This window comes from Galendromus occidentalis, unplaced genomic scaffold (genome assembly GCF_000255335.2).
Source record: "Galendromus occidentalis unplaced genomic scaffold, Mocc_1.1 scf7180000076574, whole genome shotgun sequence".
Taxonomy (NCBI): Eukaryota; Metazoa; Arthropoda; class Arachnida; order Mesostigmata; family Phytoseiidae; genus Galendromus; species Galendromus occidentalis.
Genome location: NW_003804563.1, coordinates 687,874 through 703,072, shown reverse-complemented (window position 1 = coordinate 703,072; position 15,199 = coordinate 687,874). Strand labels below are relative to the sequence as shown.

The following is a 15,199-nucleotide window of genomic DNA, read 5'->3' as shown; positions in this document are numbered from 1 at the left end:
GATACGGGAAAGCGGGTATACCGTCGGAAATCTCAGAGCCGTGAAGATCCATTCGCTGTCAGTTTGCCGGAGTTCAAGCAGTTTACTTTCCTCTAGGTCGCCCGCGACAAGTGAATCGACTAATCTCGATAGGGTGATTGTGATTGTAGATATGACTGATAGGCCTTTAGATGTGGCATCGGGTTACGCAGCTTCGCTCTGCAGCTACTCTGTCTCGAGTTCCTCCTTCAAGGTGGCTCGCCGTCGGTGCTTCTTAAGATCTTCTACCCAATTGAGAACTACCACTCGTCATCGAAGACTCGAATGGTGCGGATTCTAGGTTTTTTGATTCTGATGGACCCCTTAGCCAACACCATCGAAGAGAGCATCGGATTCCTAGTCGGAATTCTCCAAGGAGAAGTCGTCGCGCTTTGGATAATAATTCAAGTCATCGCATCGAGCTAGACTATTATTCGAGATATATTCGATTCGAAGGACATCGAGGGGTACGGGAGCGAGGTTTTGAACTTTGCCGTCATTTTGCGATCATCGTTGGTGAATGCGAAACCATCCGCCCCGAAAGGCGAATACGATCTACTGAGCGTGACCGTAATCATCTGCTGGAAGCTCTCGGGCACATCTGATCTGTAATAATGACGTCAATGAGATGGAGTCGCGAGTCTCGAAACGATAAAAATTCATTTAACGAGCAATGACATTCTCGTACTATACGATTCCACTGAGCTTCACTCACGTGTGCGCCTTCCGAATCTCCGCAGCGAAAACGCCGTCTTCGTAGGGTTCCACCGCTTGTCGTTCTTCTTGGAGAACGTAAGCGTAGTAGAAGTCGTTATCTAAAGAACTAATCCGAGCCCAAGCATCGTGGCGAACAGCATTCATGAGCTCATAGGCCACGCGACAAAACTGAGAATAGAACCGGGAAAGCCTATTTACTCGCGGACGCGGAGACATATTCTAACCCCCAGGTACGGACTTTTGCTCACTTCCGATATTGAGCGGAGAACTCCAATCTCCGGACGGAAGCTAATGGATAAAAGAAACGCGATGGCCTGGGGCCCCATACCCCAGATGATAATGTGCAAACCAGATGATCCGCATGGGAGAGCATATGGTAATCCTTCGCGATGCCCATCACGGCGGCTGCTGTCCGTCGCCCGCCGTAACTGAAAGCCGTTCGGGCAGTATTCTCGTTGAAGACGAACTCGAAAGATTTGAACCTGGAATCGGAGATGTGTCCTGGAGTTATCTACGATACCTCCTTGCATTCCGATGGCATCCCGACTCCGAAAGATCCGTCATGGAGGTACGCGATTGTGTGGACTCACCTCGCCTCGAGCTCGTCGAGTACACGCGGGTCGTCAGTTGCGACGTAGACTAACTTTTCACAAACTTCTCGAGTCAGGGATATCCGAGCAAAGTATTCCTCGGCTTCCGCGACATACGACTCCAGCGGTCGGTAAAGAGCTTCGCCTGCCTTGTCGGTTCGACGGATATGCATCCTGCTTTTAGGGAGGATTCCTGGATATGTGAGAAGAGTTTCAAATAATGCTGTCGAGGGAATGGCACTTCGGAAATGGGAGGTATCAAACCTACGCGACGTATGGGCGTCCTGCAGTCTTGCTCTCTGAATAATCATCAAGGGTCGACTCCATGTTGCCGCCTGGCCGTAGAATGTAAGACATCAAAACCCCGTACCACCAAGCGTACGGATCGCCGTGGTTGTCGATGATATGTGCCGCAAGATTCGTTGGTAAGAATTTCATTCTTCTCCTGTCTGAGGAAATGAAGTGTTGGTTTCTCGTCCATACAAAAATCATAATTTCCCCTCCGATACGGGAGACGCTCACACTCGCCGGTCAGTCGTATGTCTTCGTTTTGAGGAGCGGTCGGGCAGGCCCCTAGATCGAGGAAATGAAGCCGCCAAGGATTTTTTGAGAAATTAGCCCATCTGGTCACGTCGAGTGCGACTGTCTTATTCCGTTGGAGTCCCACAACCAGACAATAGAGTATGTCGTGTAGTCCGCTCGAAACGCCGCTCTGAGTCGCTACCCTACAGTTGATCACATTCCCACAGGTTGATGGGTGCTGTGAAATGCGCAGGTTTTCACTCTCCCGGGTTCTCCCACGACAATCGCCCCGGTGGGCAAAATCCATCCATTTTTCCTAGGGGTACCTGGAGATTATCGATGGTTGAGAAGATTTTCTTCTTCAAGCCCTCGAGCGTCGTTGACGATTGATCGGTGATTTCTTTTGGAATCATTTGCGAGAATATATTTTCAATGGTGCGGAGGAAGCGACGCGACATTGCAAGTGTCGAACTAGGATCGAATTTTCCTCGCAGAGCTTCTCGCAGGAACTTCCCGAAATCTCTTGTCGTATGCACACCTCGCGAATACAAGGCCGCCGTGGGACCTAGGGAAAAGAGACAATCATGTCAGGACCTCAAGCTGGCCAGCAGACTCATTGCGGACGAATTCTGACTGCTTACCTGCTTTCGGAGCCTCAGCTCGGCGACCTGTCACAAACCTCCCGTAGGAACCCCTGGAACGAGCACTCCGAATATTCGACTTCTTGCAAATAGTAAAATTCAAGCGGCGTAACTCTCCGCTGACAGCTTGAGGAAATCCCCACGCCATGGAATGTGGGACTTGCTCCTGCGTCGGGAGCGTACCTCGGCGCTGGATCACTTCGACTTCTCAAGAATAACTGGTTCCGTGCGCGGGAAAATAGAGGGACGACGGTCCCCAGGACACGGTGCGTGGAGTTCTGAGTAAATGGATAGCTCACCTGACATCATGTTGCCCCACTCCGTACTCGGATAAGTCGGGCTCACAGTACGACTGGCGCGGTATCGGTTGGAAGAACGCTTCGTATGCAGAAAGTGTTCGGTGCGGACTTGTCGGAAATCTAGGTCCTGCCGAAACGTAGAAGAGAAACAGGCAGACGAACACAGCAGCGCCTGCAATTTTCGGAGACGGTGGGATGGCGGATATCTCAGGAGACAGGTCAGGGGTTTCCCGCGGGGATCTCTAGCTCACTCGACCAGAGCTGTCACTTCCGAGGAAAACACATCGCGATTGGGATATTCTGCCTGCTTCTTTTCAATTAGACAGCTCGTATATCTGCGGAGGAATCCGCAACGGAGCTGCACTCACCCACGAGAACATTTCGATGAAGCTTCTTCTGAGTTTTTGGCACAGCACTCTTCAAATACTGGTAACCACGTTTCGGAATGGGAGTCATCGCAGAAACAATGCTCCGCTGCTGCGGCCGACACACGATCCCGTCCCATAACACAGACGCTCCTGCTCGTCGTTTGTTCTCAGTGTCAGCGGCTCCGACGTAGGTGAGGGCGAAATTACAATCGAAAGAACTTATTCGCCTGACTGATTCAGCAAAACGATCCATGCAATTTCATAGTAAGCTCTCGCTTTGGCCGCGACCATGGTGGTGACTATACTTCCTTTATTTCGACTAAGGGAGTTCTTATGAGAGGAAATCCGGATTCCAGCCTCGAGCCGCGCTCGGAAACTCGGCTTGTTCCAAGATATCCTCTCTTCATTGCGGTCGTTTTCTCTGAACACAGTCACTTGAGTGTTCCATGCATCGATGATTCCGATTATTGCGCTGGACTGAGCGAAGCCCGCGACTGTAATTGAAATGTATATACATATCTTGAGACCGATTTGATCTACGAGCCTTGGCTTTGTCCAATTATTGCCTCCCGATGCTGCTCAGAGCACGCGCCCTGTCCCGCCTGTTTCGTTTGTCGTCGTCTACTCCGACAGTGCCCGATTGCTCCGTTTGATCATTTTGACACCAAGGGGCCAGCAAGAGAGCTCGAGCTGCTCCTGCGAGGAGTAAAGGTACCGCAGGGGACGAGAACCTCTCGGAGCTCGGCCGTCGCCCCGATTTATCGGAAAGATCGAGTGACTTTTCTCATCCTTAACATAGGTTTTCTCTACCATCATCACACGCGGAGCTCATGTACCTACCTTGAGTCGGGAAGGGGACTCTCGACCCGAACCGAATATCCTCGATCCTGGACCTGCAGATAAGAATGTTCAGGATCGTCGCTCCGTGGAACGACCGTGAACCTCCAACTTCTCCATTCGTTTCGCTCATCAAACTCCCAGGAACTCTGCCGTGGTACGTCCGGACATGTGGAAGAAGGACATTCGTTCGCCTTGAAATTCTCGCGTACATTCAGTTGTTGGAAGGCTGACCACGAAGGTGGAGCAATGACGAAAATGAGGGGATCACGTCGGTTAGGCACATTGAGTCGGGAAAGAGCGTCGTTTGCTTCGGCGCGGGAGTGAACATCAATCGGGAGTCAAGGAGAGTTTGACAAATCATTGAAGAAATGTTCCTCGCCCAATCGCTCGCCCCCAGACATGACTAGCTGACTAGGATCAGTCGTCGACTCCCGGATCCTGCTTGGAACACGATCCGTCGATTCACCGAGGGTCGCACTTTGAATAAATTCTGAGTATTCGGCGGTACTTCGAAGATTAGGTCTACGTTCTCGCGCAACCTCCCACCCGGCATTTAGAGGAGTATACGCAGATATGAATAGAGCTTCGAGTTTCTTTCTTCACCCCGTCAAAGCTGATCGGAGCCATCACACAGTGTTGTGACGAGTCTCACCTTCGGATTCTGAGAGGCGATAATGAGCAAGTCTTCAAACCTCAACGCTGACGTCGAGGTCGAGCGAAGGTACTCCTGCGAGGAAGTGACGTCAGAAATCGAGAAGACGGAGGCGAAAGCCCGAAAGGCTGACTCTTATTAAATAATGATGCCGTTGCGGTCAGGTGTGGAGTGCCTCTGTTGCTCAGGGCAGGTTTTCTCAGATAGACACTGTGGTCCTAGCGGTGATGCCAGCAAGCTGACTGGCGGGCTGCTGTGTCGTTACCTCTTGCCAGATCTGCCGCGCGGACCCGCCGTGCAGAGTTCCTAGCGAACTCCGATTCGAGCGAGTGTGCGAAGTATCCCCTTTGGCCATTGTTGATTGTAAATAGTGTACTGAAATGTCCGTGCTGCTGTCGGGTGAACACAAGTTCGAGTGAATTCACGCTGCGGGGATCTTGCGGTGAGTTCGACATGATTTGTGAGGAAGCATCGTGTTTCGTTCGTTCAGTGCGATCAGCCGGAAGCCCGCTGAGGCTGATGACCGTGGCAGCCCTCTGCTGACGCGAGCTTCCGAGTGGTCCAGGTAGAGCATGCGATCTCCGTATCACCTATTATATCATCTCTCAGAATGAATTGCTCTACAGAGAACTCGCTCCCAAACCACACGTATGATCCCTCGAGACGTCCAAGCGATCATCGCTGTAGTCATTTTGGAACTTCGATCAAACGGGTTGAGTTCTTCAGAGAATTTGAAGAGCCTGATATTCTCATTCCACGTGCGCCCCGGTTCTAGCGGGCGACTTGTGCGCGGTCAGCAAAAATCAAGTTCGCGCCTTTCGGTTCCGTGAATAATCACGACTCACTAACTATTTTCCACAATCAGAGCACGTGAGTGCGGGAATGGAGGGAATGAGAAAGTTTGTTGGCACTCCCCTTCCTATGAATTCGAATACCCGGGGTGGAGACATTTCGCGATGTGGGAGAGTGACGACTCGGACAAAACTCCAGATGAGCCTCTCGTGGGTGTCTGACTCGCCGCGAATCTCCATTGACAGGTGTGCCATGCAATGCTGAGTTCACGTTGATTCGAAGGTCGCCATGGCCACTTCCGGGCCGCCGAAATTCCTTCGCTCGCTGCCGGTCATCACGGAGATCGCCCCCGGTGATATCCTCACGTTCCAGGTGAGGATCTGGCGAGTAGATTTACTCCTGGGCGGGCTTCAATGAATTCTTATAGTCTCAACCCTCATTTCCAGGTTCAGGTTGACTGCGAGCCACATCGAGTAGCTTGGCTTCATTGCGGGGAAGTTGTTCTGAACTCTGCGAGGAAGCACGTCACGGCACACCCCAACGGATGGTAAATCGAAGCTCGATCTGGCTCATGGTGTCTCGAAGTTTTCACAGCTTGTCATGACATCATTCGAGCGCTACCATGTGTTTCAGGCATGAGCTTGTCATAGGCAACGCGAGCGAAGAGGATGAGGGCGAATACGAGTGCAGGGTGGAGGCTTCTGACGGACAAAGCGCCTCGTGCTTCACGGATGTCTACTTTGTCCAGGATGACAACGGTAAGTCGAGGACTTTCGATGACCCCGAATCAAGGACTCCCGATACATGGAAAGCGGATTCAGCTCCATGTGGGTGACCCTAACGCGAGACTCAATCCCCAGGTTCCCGAGACCAATCGGAGGGAAGCGGTCCTGCAGAAGCAGATGTCCGAGGTATTAAGTATTTATTCTGATTCTTCACTCCCCTGACTCGATGAGAACATATCCGCTTGTGGATGAATGGAAGGTATCTGCTCCTCCCGCTCTGCCTCCCGCTCATTGTTCCGTTTCTCGAAACAGGTAGGGAATCTGGTCTGCTCATCCTCATCGATGACGGCTCCGATGAGGACGAGCAGAGCGGGAACGGAGCTGAATCTGTTGGGAGCCGCAAGAGAACGCTCACCGCCAGTGAGCAGTTCCAGGTTTGTTCTTGCGCCATTAACGTTTCGCAAATCAAAGTTTTCGCATTTCGGCCAGGTTCCGTATCTTCTTACTCTCAGGGCTTCCTCGACGAGATCTCCCGAAAAGGCGATGACGACGATGAAGATAGTTTCACGCTGGAAGAAGAAGAGTTCGACGAGGAGCTAGCGATTGGAGGCAGCCCGACGAGACCACAGTATTGCACCCAAGTCAGCTCAACTTCGCAGGGCTCTTCCACCCGACACCCGAACATTTGCGACGCGTTCTCAGACCTCGAGGCTCCGATCGGGACACATCATTCGTCTTTTGTGAGTTCCATGGAGCGAGCTCTAAATTCGAGGCGGGACCGCTCCGTTAGCTACCGGGGCCGTTCCCAATCCCGAAAATCTGCGGTCCGGCACAAGAGAGATGTGGAAATTCCATTATGGAAAAGTCGCGGGGTCGCCGGGGCTGACTCAACCCGAGGGGCGAAACTCTCTCGATGGGCGTCACAGACTACCGAAAAGGATAACCGTACTTGTGACTGCGACTGTACGGTGAATCTTAGGCTTGCAAAAGCCTATGCTTTACCACGGTGCTTTCTGGACGATCTAGGAATATTCGCGCCTTCCATCAAGAATGGAAGCTCCGAGAGAAAATCATTACTCCACTTCATGCACGGGAAGCTCTCCAATCTTTGCGAGCGGGACTTCACCGCGTGAAGTGGGGGATCTCACAAACATTAGCCCTCAAGCGACGTCGCGCTACGACTTACCGTTCCCCCTCCGCGAACGGTCCTCTCGAACAGATCATTCCCGTGAGCTAAAATGAGTTTTTTCCCCGTGAGGAAGAGAGATCTGGGCGATCCTTTGCCGCACGGCACCAAAAAAGCTCTCGGAGGGGGGGGGGTTGTCTGGAGAACTGCACTTGGCTCCTCTAGATCCGCGTTGTCCCTCTGGGAAATTTTCGCCCTGCGAATATAAGGGCCGACGGAGAGCACTCCTAACCGTGAGATTCTTCGTCTCGACCACAGACATCTACGATTTCTTCGGCGCAGTCATCTACGGGAACTCTCATGAATGAAGAATTGTCGTCTAGCCCTCGTGAAGCGCAAGGACCTTTAGAAACAATGGGTGAGCTCGGAAGGGAAATCCATCGACATCTGCCAGCTGCTCGTCTCTTGCCGAGGACTCGTTTGTTCGAACTGATTCCTTTCCAGAAGAAATTCCGGACGACGAAGACTCGGTGGTACCAAACATTCCGGCAGCAGAACATTCCAGCTCAACGATCGCTTCGCTTCAAATTTCAGCTGATCCTCCGACAGAAGTGAGTGCAGTCCATACATGAGATGCTTAGCTGTTCAGTCAGTGTCGGTGATTGCTGGAAATAACTTAGAGGCTCCCTCTACACTACTGAGGGAGGACTGAATGGACAATCGTCCTCCCGATCACTGAGTGTCGGAGGGAGCGCCGTCGCGCAGACGCGACCGGTTGTGTGATCGCGGCACACCATCCCCATGGAATGAATTGATTCCACAACGGAAAAATCCTCAGAAACTGGCCGCCGTCATGAAAGATCGCGTGTTTCGATGCGCTTCCAAATTCGATTGAATCTTAGAGCTTTGATACACGGAAGCCGTTTCCTCTGTCAATGAATCAACATTCCGGGTGCTCCGATTCCCGAATGCCGATCCGTCCTATCTAGAAAAGGGATTTGCAAGTCTTCTGGGCATCGAGCGTAATCGACAAAACGAATATTCCACCTGTCCACACCTTTGCATCAGCCCTGCCTAACGGGAGAATTCGAGCTGCTTGACCGCGACCCTCCGTGGGCTTATACTAAGGTTCGCTTGATTCGGACGCGTGGGAGCCACTTGAGCTTAGTCACCACACCGTTGAGTTGCGTCTCACCCGAGAAAACTCTGAGCCTAGAAAGACATTGAGCTATCGTTTATCCTCAAATGCGACACATTAGGTGACCGACAAAAACCTCAGAAATGCTCACGAGTTCAGTTTTGATACTGGAACTCTCTATTTCTGGATGACGCCCATCTTCGGCCTCATTGAAGATTGAGGGCCGAAACGGGATCAGGCGGTAGGTGGAATATTGAAATGTGGCGTGGTCCTCGTTTTCCCGAGGGAACTCCCCGATGCATTTCCTTCACCCCTTCCCCGCACATTGAGCACAAGAGGAGCGCTTCCGCGAGATGTGACTCCGCTTTAGAGACTGCAGTCCTTTTTTCGTGCGCGATTACGGAGCAATTGAGCCGATAGAGCGTGCACATTTGTCTTTTGTTTAAGCAACCGAGAAAGATGACTCAACCGCCGGCGTTTGACAATGCTTCACACTCGATAGAACACCACAAGCTCGTTTGTTGTGCTGGTTCAACGAGAGATCCTCTCCAAATCTATCCAACCTCTTCCTCATGCTGGGATTTACATGGAGAAACATTAGTGCATTCATAGACGCAAGAAAAAACAAACGAACAATATAGCCGGCCAGCGAGAGGTGTAGCGACGATTACGCATGGTCATTGGTCGCCCTGCGGTTCGGACCTTCTCTTTGAACGGCAACCAGCCCGGTCGGCTGCCGACAGGCTTCTCCTCTAGAGGAACCTCCGAAAATAGAGAGACCATCTTCCTGCGGGCAACCATCTAACAGCCATAGCAGCACCACACTCAGGGCTCAAGTCTTCAGCCCGCAGACCCACGGGCTCTGGCCTATATTCTGGGTCCGCAAGGTGGCGGTACTCTCTGTGTTTTGGTCGTAGCTCAGTCCTGGTGTTCGGTCGGCATCCGGGCCAGGCTTGTCCCCGCAGAGAGCCGAGAACTAGCTAAGTCTAGTCCGGTGAGCTAGCTAGGACTATCCGAGCAACCATCCATTCATCGGTTGATCTGAAGGATCTCCTGGCTCACACGCCGGCGCGGACGTGGATTGGTTCTCAGCGTCTCTAACGAACGTCTGAGCGTCGACCGTCCAAGTGTCCACAGGAGGTAGGACCCAGTGGTGAAATGATATTTGGAGGTCAGCCATGCAGGTGGTTGTGATATTGTGTTTCTGTGCGGAAGGAGGGATGCTCTCGGCGTCGCTTTGGATGACGTGCTCGCTGAAGGAGGAACGTGCTACATCTGAAACCTCATTCAGGTTTTTCTTCATCTTTGTTGGCCCCGCAGAGCAGCGTCTGGCCTAAGGAGTTGTAATCCTGAGCGTTTGGGCACTACATTTGACGTTGATTACGGTGCTTGTTCTGGGTCCTCGGGGAACTTTTCTAGACTCCCTGTTCCGGATAGATCCGGTAGATCGTCACTGATGACGGATGATGATCCGCGAATTTCGCGCGCGGGGGACCATTGGGTGCTCGCGGCCATGTGATCCTCATCTTTCAATCACTTCGGATCTGAAAGTTATCAGACCCGATTATGACTCTATTGCTTCGAACGGGAAGCATCGCATTCTTGGGACTCGAATTTCGACCGCACGCTCAGGAACATCCTGCACCTTCCTTACGAGAAGGTCGCAGAGCTGCGGCTTGAAATCTGGCTCGGTCTAGGGAGCCATTGCCCATGTTTATGCGGAACAGCGCTGACTCTTTGCATCATCGTGTCCTTTACAATTTTATAAACATTTCACTATTTCACTATAGATATACCGTGACCTATTTGCGATCTCGTTGTATTTCCGCTCTCAGATGAAATTTTACGCCAGTCACGTTCCCGGCATTAGAGCCCTGTAGCCAGCTAGTGAAACCATCGTTTCTGAAAACCGATTGAGACAAGGAATCGCGGTTTGGAGTCAACGAGCTGTCTCGAGCTGCTGTTTCTTTTCTTCCTGGTACTTCTCATGCAACGATGATGACAGCATTCATTGGTATTCGAGTTTTGGATCGCGACATTTGGGACATTTCTCAGTCTCCAATCGATCGGCTGCCTACAGCGAAGAGATGAACACATGCCCGATCGAAGAAGCGTGCATCGTTTGTGATGTGTTCGTGTAATCTGCTGATTCGAGAGACTCTGAAAAACGACGAAAGCATTGTGTTCCCGCTCCGCGGACGGTCGCTCAGGTTTCCGCGCGCTGCAGCATATGTGAGAAGCCCTCTTAGGTGCACGCCACATAACCGTCCTTGGCCTCTGGCCCAATACGGTTTTCCGAATCGCCTTAGTCGTCGTCGCGAAGAGGCGCTGAGGGCCGATCGCGAGAATCGGTCCGGGAATTTCCGAATGCGGAAAAATGAAGTAAAACCTCGCTCGCCGAGCAATCTTCCTCTAGTTCCTAGCTTTGGACTGCCACGATTCGAGTAAACGTCAGGAGAGACGGCGCTCGCGTAGCTGTCGAGGCTGCCTCCTTCAGATGATCTCCCGATTCGATGCGGTATTGTGAGGAAGGTGGTAATCTCCGATCACGCCATCCGCGAAATGCTCTGTCAGACTCACGAATGAGGAACCATTCAGCGAAGGTTCGATGTAACCTTGGACACGTGAAGAGCAGCAACATTGAAACCCTGATGAGATGCAGAGTCTGGCTGCTCTCGGGGCCAGAGGGCGGGGGGAAATGGTTCTATTTTTGGGAGTTCACGTCATGGTTTCTAAAACTAGTTCTACCACCTCCTTCGGCTGTCATATTTGGACTGTGGCCTCTTAGCAGAACTCATCGTCGCAGACGACGCGACGGTTTACCTCGGTGACAAGATTAAAGATCTGCATGGTGAAGATTTGTCACCGAGGGCAAGTGATCGTAATTAGGAGCTAATTACTCCGCCCATGCTGTTGCCCGTTGTCCATCACGCTCGACAGGCCGCAAAGTTTCATGCGAGGGAACGATTTTTCGGCCCCGGGTCCGTCTACAAAATCTCCGCTCCAGCAGCGTGTGCTTGGCTTCGGATAATACTATCATAAGCGACAAAATACCAATTTCTCTGACGAACTGACCGAATCAAAACATGGATTGCGAGCCCGCTTGCATCCCCGGTGTAGAACAGGCATCAGACAATGTTTTCGCGACAGGAGTATTCATGGAGTTCTTCAGTGCCTTGGGGACGGTCGTTTGCGGGCTGGGGAAACCCCATTTGAGGAAAGACTTCCATCGCGGCATTCACGGTCGCGACGGAACTTTCTATCTTACGTTTGAACGCTGTTTTCCTGAATCCGTGAGCGAAGGTATCGATGCGCAGAGGCATATCCCGTCAGATTTCTGTACCCGGGGATCTCCTGGATATCCATCACGCTCTCGGGTATATCTTGATCTTCTTGTCGCCGCCCTCTGCGCAGCGCTTTCCCCAGGCTCTCAGAGAGAATGACAATTCTTACCCCAGCAGTGGCTTACCCGTGACATGGCACGGTGTTCGCGCTCGCTGTATTGTCCTTGAAGGAAGTTCCTCAGGAAACTAAATGAATAGGCTGCCCAGAGGACTCTCCCATCGTGGTCGCGTTTGGAGCGCAAACGAGGTGCGAGGTCGGGTGTTTGGAATACCGGATCGAAAACGGGAGCATCGATAGGGAATCAGGGATCTTCATCTCATTAATTTGACGCGAATCCACGGGAAGGATGAGAGTCCTAGCGCACCTGGAAGCCTGACTTCGAGGAATGACGCTGCTCTATTGGGAGGTTGCGGGCTCGAATCTCCTGAGGTGCCGATACTTGTGGCCTCCGAGCTCAGGGTCCAGACCCTCCATGTGATGCAAAGGAGTCTAAACCCACTCCGTGAATGGGGCGCTAGTGGCAAAAACGTCCCAATGAGGGCACACCGAAGCCGAGTGCTCCCGATCGGAGCTTCAGAGCTCGGTGGGTTATCTATCTCACCGCGACAACGCGGAGAGGAGTTACCGGACTCCGTCGTGAGATAGCGTACGCCTCTTTTCCACAGCCGTGCTGTCATGCTCACGTCGCCCGGAGCTCATTTTCGAGTTCTGGTTGTTTATCGAAATGATAATTAGGTCCATCCGAATGGGAGCTGGAACCGATGCGAGCTATAAGAATAAATTCTCATCGCTGCGCTGACAACCTCGATATCAGGTGGCTCCGGAGACCGGACTCTCGATTTCTCCGAGGAGGCGTCCCGGGCTGATCCAAAAAACGACCAGCGCCCCTCTAATAAGGCAGACTCGGCATTTGGAATAGCTCAGCGAGCGTAATCTCATGATAGAGCATCCTGACACAGAGAATAAAATAGAGGAAGAGTTTCACGGAATGTCTCAGTGCGGCTCTGCTTGAAAATCTCCTCACCGCTTCGGAACCCGGAGGCGAGGCGCGAGATTTACTCCCTTCGAAGATCCGAGACGGACGATCATGGGTTTCCACGATCGCTGGACTTAATTGTTTATGAGAGGATTGCGACGATATGGTAGATATTTGATGAACTGCTCCAGCCCTGTGGGCGAGGTTAGCCGTGGCGAAGCACGACAAAGACGCGGTCTCAATAGATTATAACCCACATGGCCAGTGTTGGCCTAAACGCGTCTCTCTCGCTCAAGTGTGATCTTGGTGACGGTCTGTGGTCTGAGCTCATCCAACAAAATCCCGTATTTCAGGAAGGAGTGCCTCCGTCGTCGGGACAAACCACATCGGGAAATAGAACCACAATGTCGAACTATCGATATTCTTCCAAATCCTACAAATACAGCAGCACTGGAGAAGGTTCGATAGCTCAAAAATACATTTGCATATACATTGGACACATCACGCTTCCCCTCGGTCCCTTGGAAAGAGGGTGATTGATCCATCTTGTAAACGATTCACAGATGAATCGAGCCCGGCGACCAGACGCACGTCAGTCCGTAGCGGTCTGGACGACTCTGACTTCTCATCTTCATCAGTCTCTCGCACCACTCGAATAACAACCCGAACGACCATGGGCGATGACGAACCTGAAATTAGCAGTGAGCAGTATTCAGTTGTCCAAAACTCCCCTCTCATACCCCGAAACAGCTCAATTTCCGAGCGCGGCGTCTTTCCTGCGCGCCTGCAACCGTTTCCCCCGATGGATACGAATCTAACTACCGAATCTTCCAAAATAGCATTTTCAACAACGAGGCACTCAACCCGTCTATCTTCCGAGGACGATGCCTTCGGAGTCGCCAGGAGGTGAGGCAATCGAGCGTTCGAATCCTCTTCGGAGCGCTTTTCAATCGAATTCGAGAAATCCCGAAGCGCGTCGATACGTTCCGCTGTGGCTAACCGATCTTTGACCGAAACAGGGCCCTAGATGATGACTCGACATCTCGGCTCTCCCGTCGCCTCCTGGAAGATGACGACGCGTTCTCCTCCAAACGGACCAAGGTGAGGGATTAGATTGGATTACAGATTTTCTCGTGAGCGCACCGTGCGAAATCGTGAGATCCTCCTGTCTCCCGAGCAAGAGCTCTGATTCGCCATTCTGAGCTCTCACCGGAACGAGTGTGGGAAAATGCGGATCCAAGACGGAACGCGACTTGCCCGGGAAAAGTGGGGACGGCTTCGAAAAGAATAGCGATGCTGCTCCGTGATAGGCAGCCTTCAGTTCAAATTATGCGACACCTCACCGTGTCCATTCGGAGTGGGGTTCGAGGGGACAGGGAGTTCTTCCGTTTGATGAGAGCGGGATTGGGAGGAGTAGTGGTGTAGAATGGGTGCTCATCATGATTACCGTGAATATCTCGTGCCCCAAGCCGCCCTTGCCAGACACAGTACGGCTGTCGCGAGCGCCGACGGAGCCACGCTAGTCCACGCAATAGCGTGTTGACGCCGCGCCTCGCTCGCTGAAGGGGAATCAACGGAGCCTCCGACGGTCGTCATAACATTTTGTACCAGGCCGGCGCATCGGGCGCCCCAGACGAGATCCCGCACCGCGAATACCGGCCAGATATTTCATGGCCAAGGTCCCTGGCACGGCCTCAGAAGCGTCCCAGGGTGAAGTCCAAGCCGTGAATGATCTATTGACACACTGCTCGTATCCTTGCCATCCGGGTTCGACACCGTCGAGCCTTCTTATCACAAGATGGCCGATGAGAGGCGGTCAGCGATGCTATGGTGATAACGCTTTAATCAGCGCGAGCCCACGCGACGAGAGCGTCGTCCGGCCCAACCAACCTCCTCGCAGAAAACACAAAAGTACGGATTCTATCGGAGCCATGGATGGAGCCTGGATACTTCCGAGCCGTCGAGACACATTTGAGCTACCTGAAATATTTGCAGGTTGGGTGCTGGATACGGCATGAATTGTCTCGTTCACTCGAAAAGAATGGCAATACAAGTTATCAGGTTATCCTTCTATGTGCGCATGTCAAACAAAAAAGATCTGCTGAATCGAAGCATCTAACAGCCCTTCGGAACAAATACTCCTAAACAGACACAAGAGACACCCGTGAATCCTGACACGCATCGAGTCTCAATGGAACGACATTGAAGCGTCGAGGCTCAGCTCGGGCGCGCTCCCTTTGATCCTCTGGGTCGTTGCACTCTTGGCAATGCCTCCCCAAAACTTCTTGAGCGAACCCACAGACGAATGAAGAGTTCAATGGTCTGAGGGGACTGTATTCAAAATCGCATGCCTATTCGCATCGACAGTGTCTCCATCAAGAGGTAGCTGCTTGTTCAAATCTTGCAGCTACTTAGTTCTCGATCAGATTGGGATGAGCGCTGGGTAGTAC

General features: G+C 52.2%; 3 protein-coding genes across 3 annotated transcripts in view; 2 read left to right on the top strand and 1 right to left on the bottom strand.

The window, feature by feature from the left end:
- Positions 1-440: 440 nt before the first annotated feature.
- Positions 441-2,797, bottom strand: LOC108865279 (alpha-(1,6)-fucosyltransferase-like). The gene is made up of 8 exons (XM_029113337.1): positions 2,788-2,797; positions 2,174-2,412; positions 1,848-2,085; positions 1,622-1,774; positions 1,326-1,518; positions 1,064-1,217; positions 734-903; positions 441-624 (listed from the first exon to the last, which is right to left on the bottom strand). The coding sequence occupies exons 1-8, from the start codon at positions 2,795-2,797 to the stop codon at positions 441-443; spliced, it is 1,341 nt and encodes a 446-aa protein (XP_028969170.1).
- Positions 2,798-5,727: 2,930 nt separating this feature from the next.
- Positions 5,728-8,185, top strand: LOC114828624 (uncharacterized). The gene is made up of 9 exons (XM_029113336.1): positions 5,728-5,811; positions 5,886-5,986; positions 6,073-6,197; positions 6,300-6,357; positions 6,481-6,598; positions 6,677-6,904; positions 7,609-7,708; positions 7,795-7,901; positions 8,129-8,185. The coding sequence occupies exons 1-9, from the start codon at positions 5,728-5,730 to the stop codon at positions 8,183-8,185; spliced, it is 978 nt and encodes a 325-aa protein (XP_028969169.1).
- Positions 8,186-13,006: 4,821 nt separating this feature from the next.
- Positions 13,007-15,199, top strand: part of Obsc (Obscurin) — a 39,942-nt gene continuing 37,749 nt past the window's right edge. The window contains exons 1-4 of the mRNA XM_029113335.1: positions 13,007-13,208; positions 13,313-13,450; positions 13,589-13,655; positions 13,769-13,850. Of these exons, the coding sequence (XP_028969168.1) occupies positions 13,007-13,208; positions 13,313-13,450; positions 13,589-13,655; positions 13,769-13,850 (489 nt within the window). The remainder of the gene's footprint in view (positions 13,209-13,312; positions 13,451-13,588; positions 13,656-13,768; positions 13,851-15,199) is intronic.

What these genes read in the sequence shown, in the direction of transcription:
- LOC108865279 (XM_029113337.1), bottom strand. An exon ending in CATACGACTGACCGGCGAGT is followed by an intron (nt 1,775 to 1,847) that starts GTGAGCGTCTCC and finishes TCATTTCCTCAG; the next exon opens with ACAGGAGAAGAATGAAATTC. An exon ending in TTTGCACATTATCATCTGGG is followed by an intron (nt 904 to 1,063) that starts GTATGGGGCCCC and finishes TTCTATTCTCAG; the next exon opens with TTTTGTCGCGTGGCCTATGA.
- LOC114828624 (XM_029113336.1), top strand. Translation starts at nt 5,728, where the DNA reads ATGGCCACTTCCGGGCCGCCGAAATTCCTTCGCTCGCTGCCGGTCATC. An exon ending in GGACACATCATTCGTCTTTT is followed by an intron (nt 6,905 to 7,608) that starts GTGAGTTCCATG and finishes TCTCGACCACAG; the next exon opens with ACATCTACGATTTCTTCGGC. An exon ending in CAGCTGATCCTCCGACAGAA is followed by an intron (nt 7,902 to 8,128) that starts GTGAGTGCAGTC and finishes AAAAATCCTCAG; the next exon opens with AAACTGGCCGCCGTCATGAA.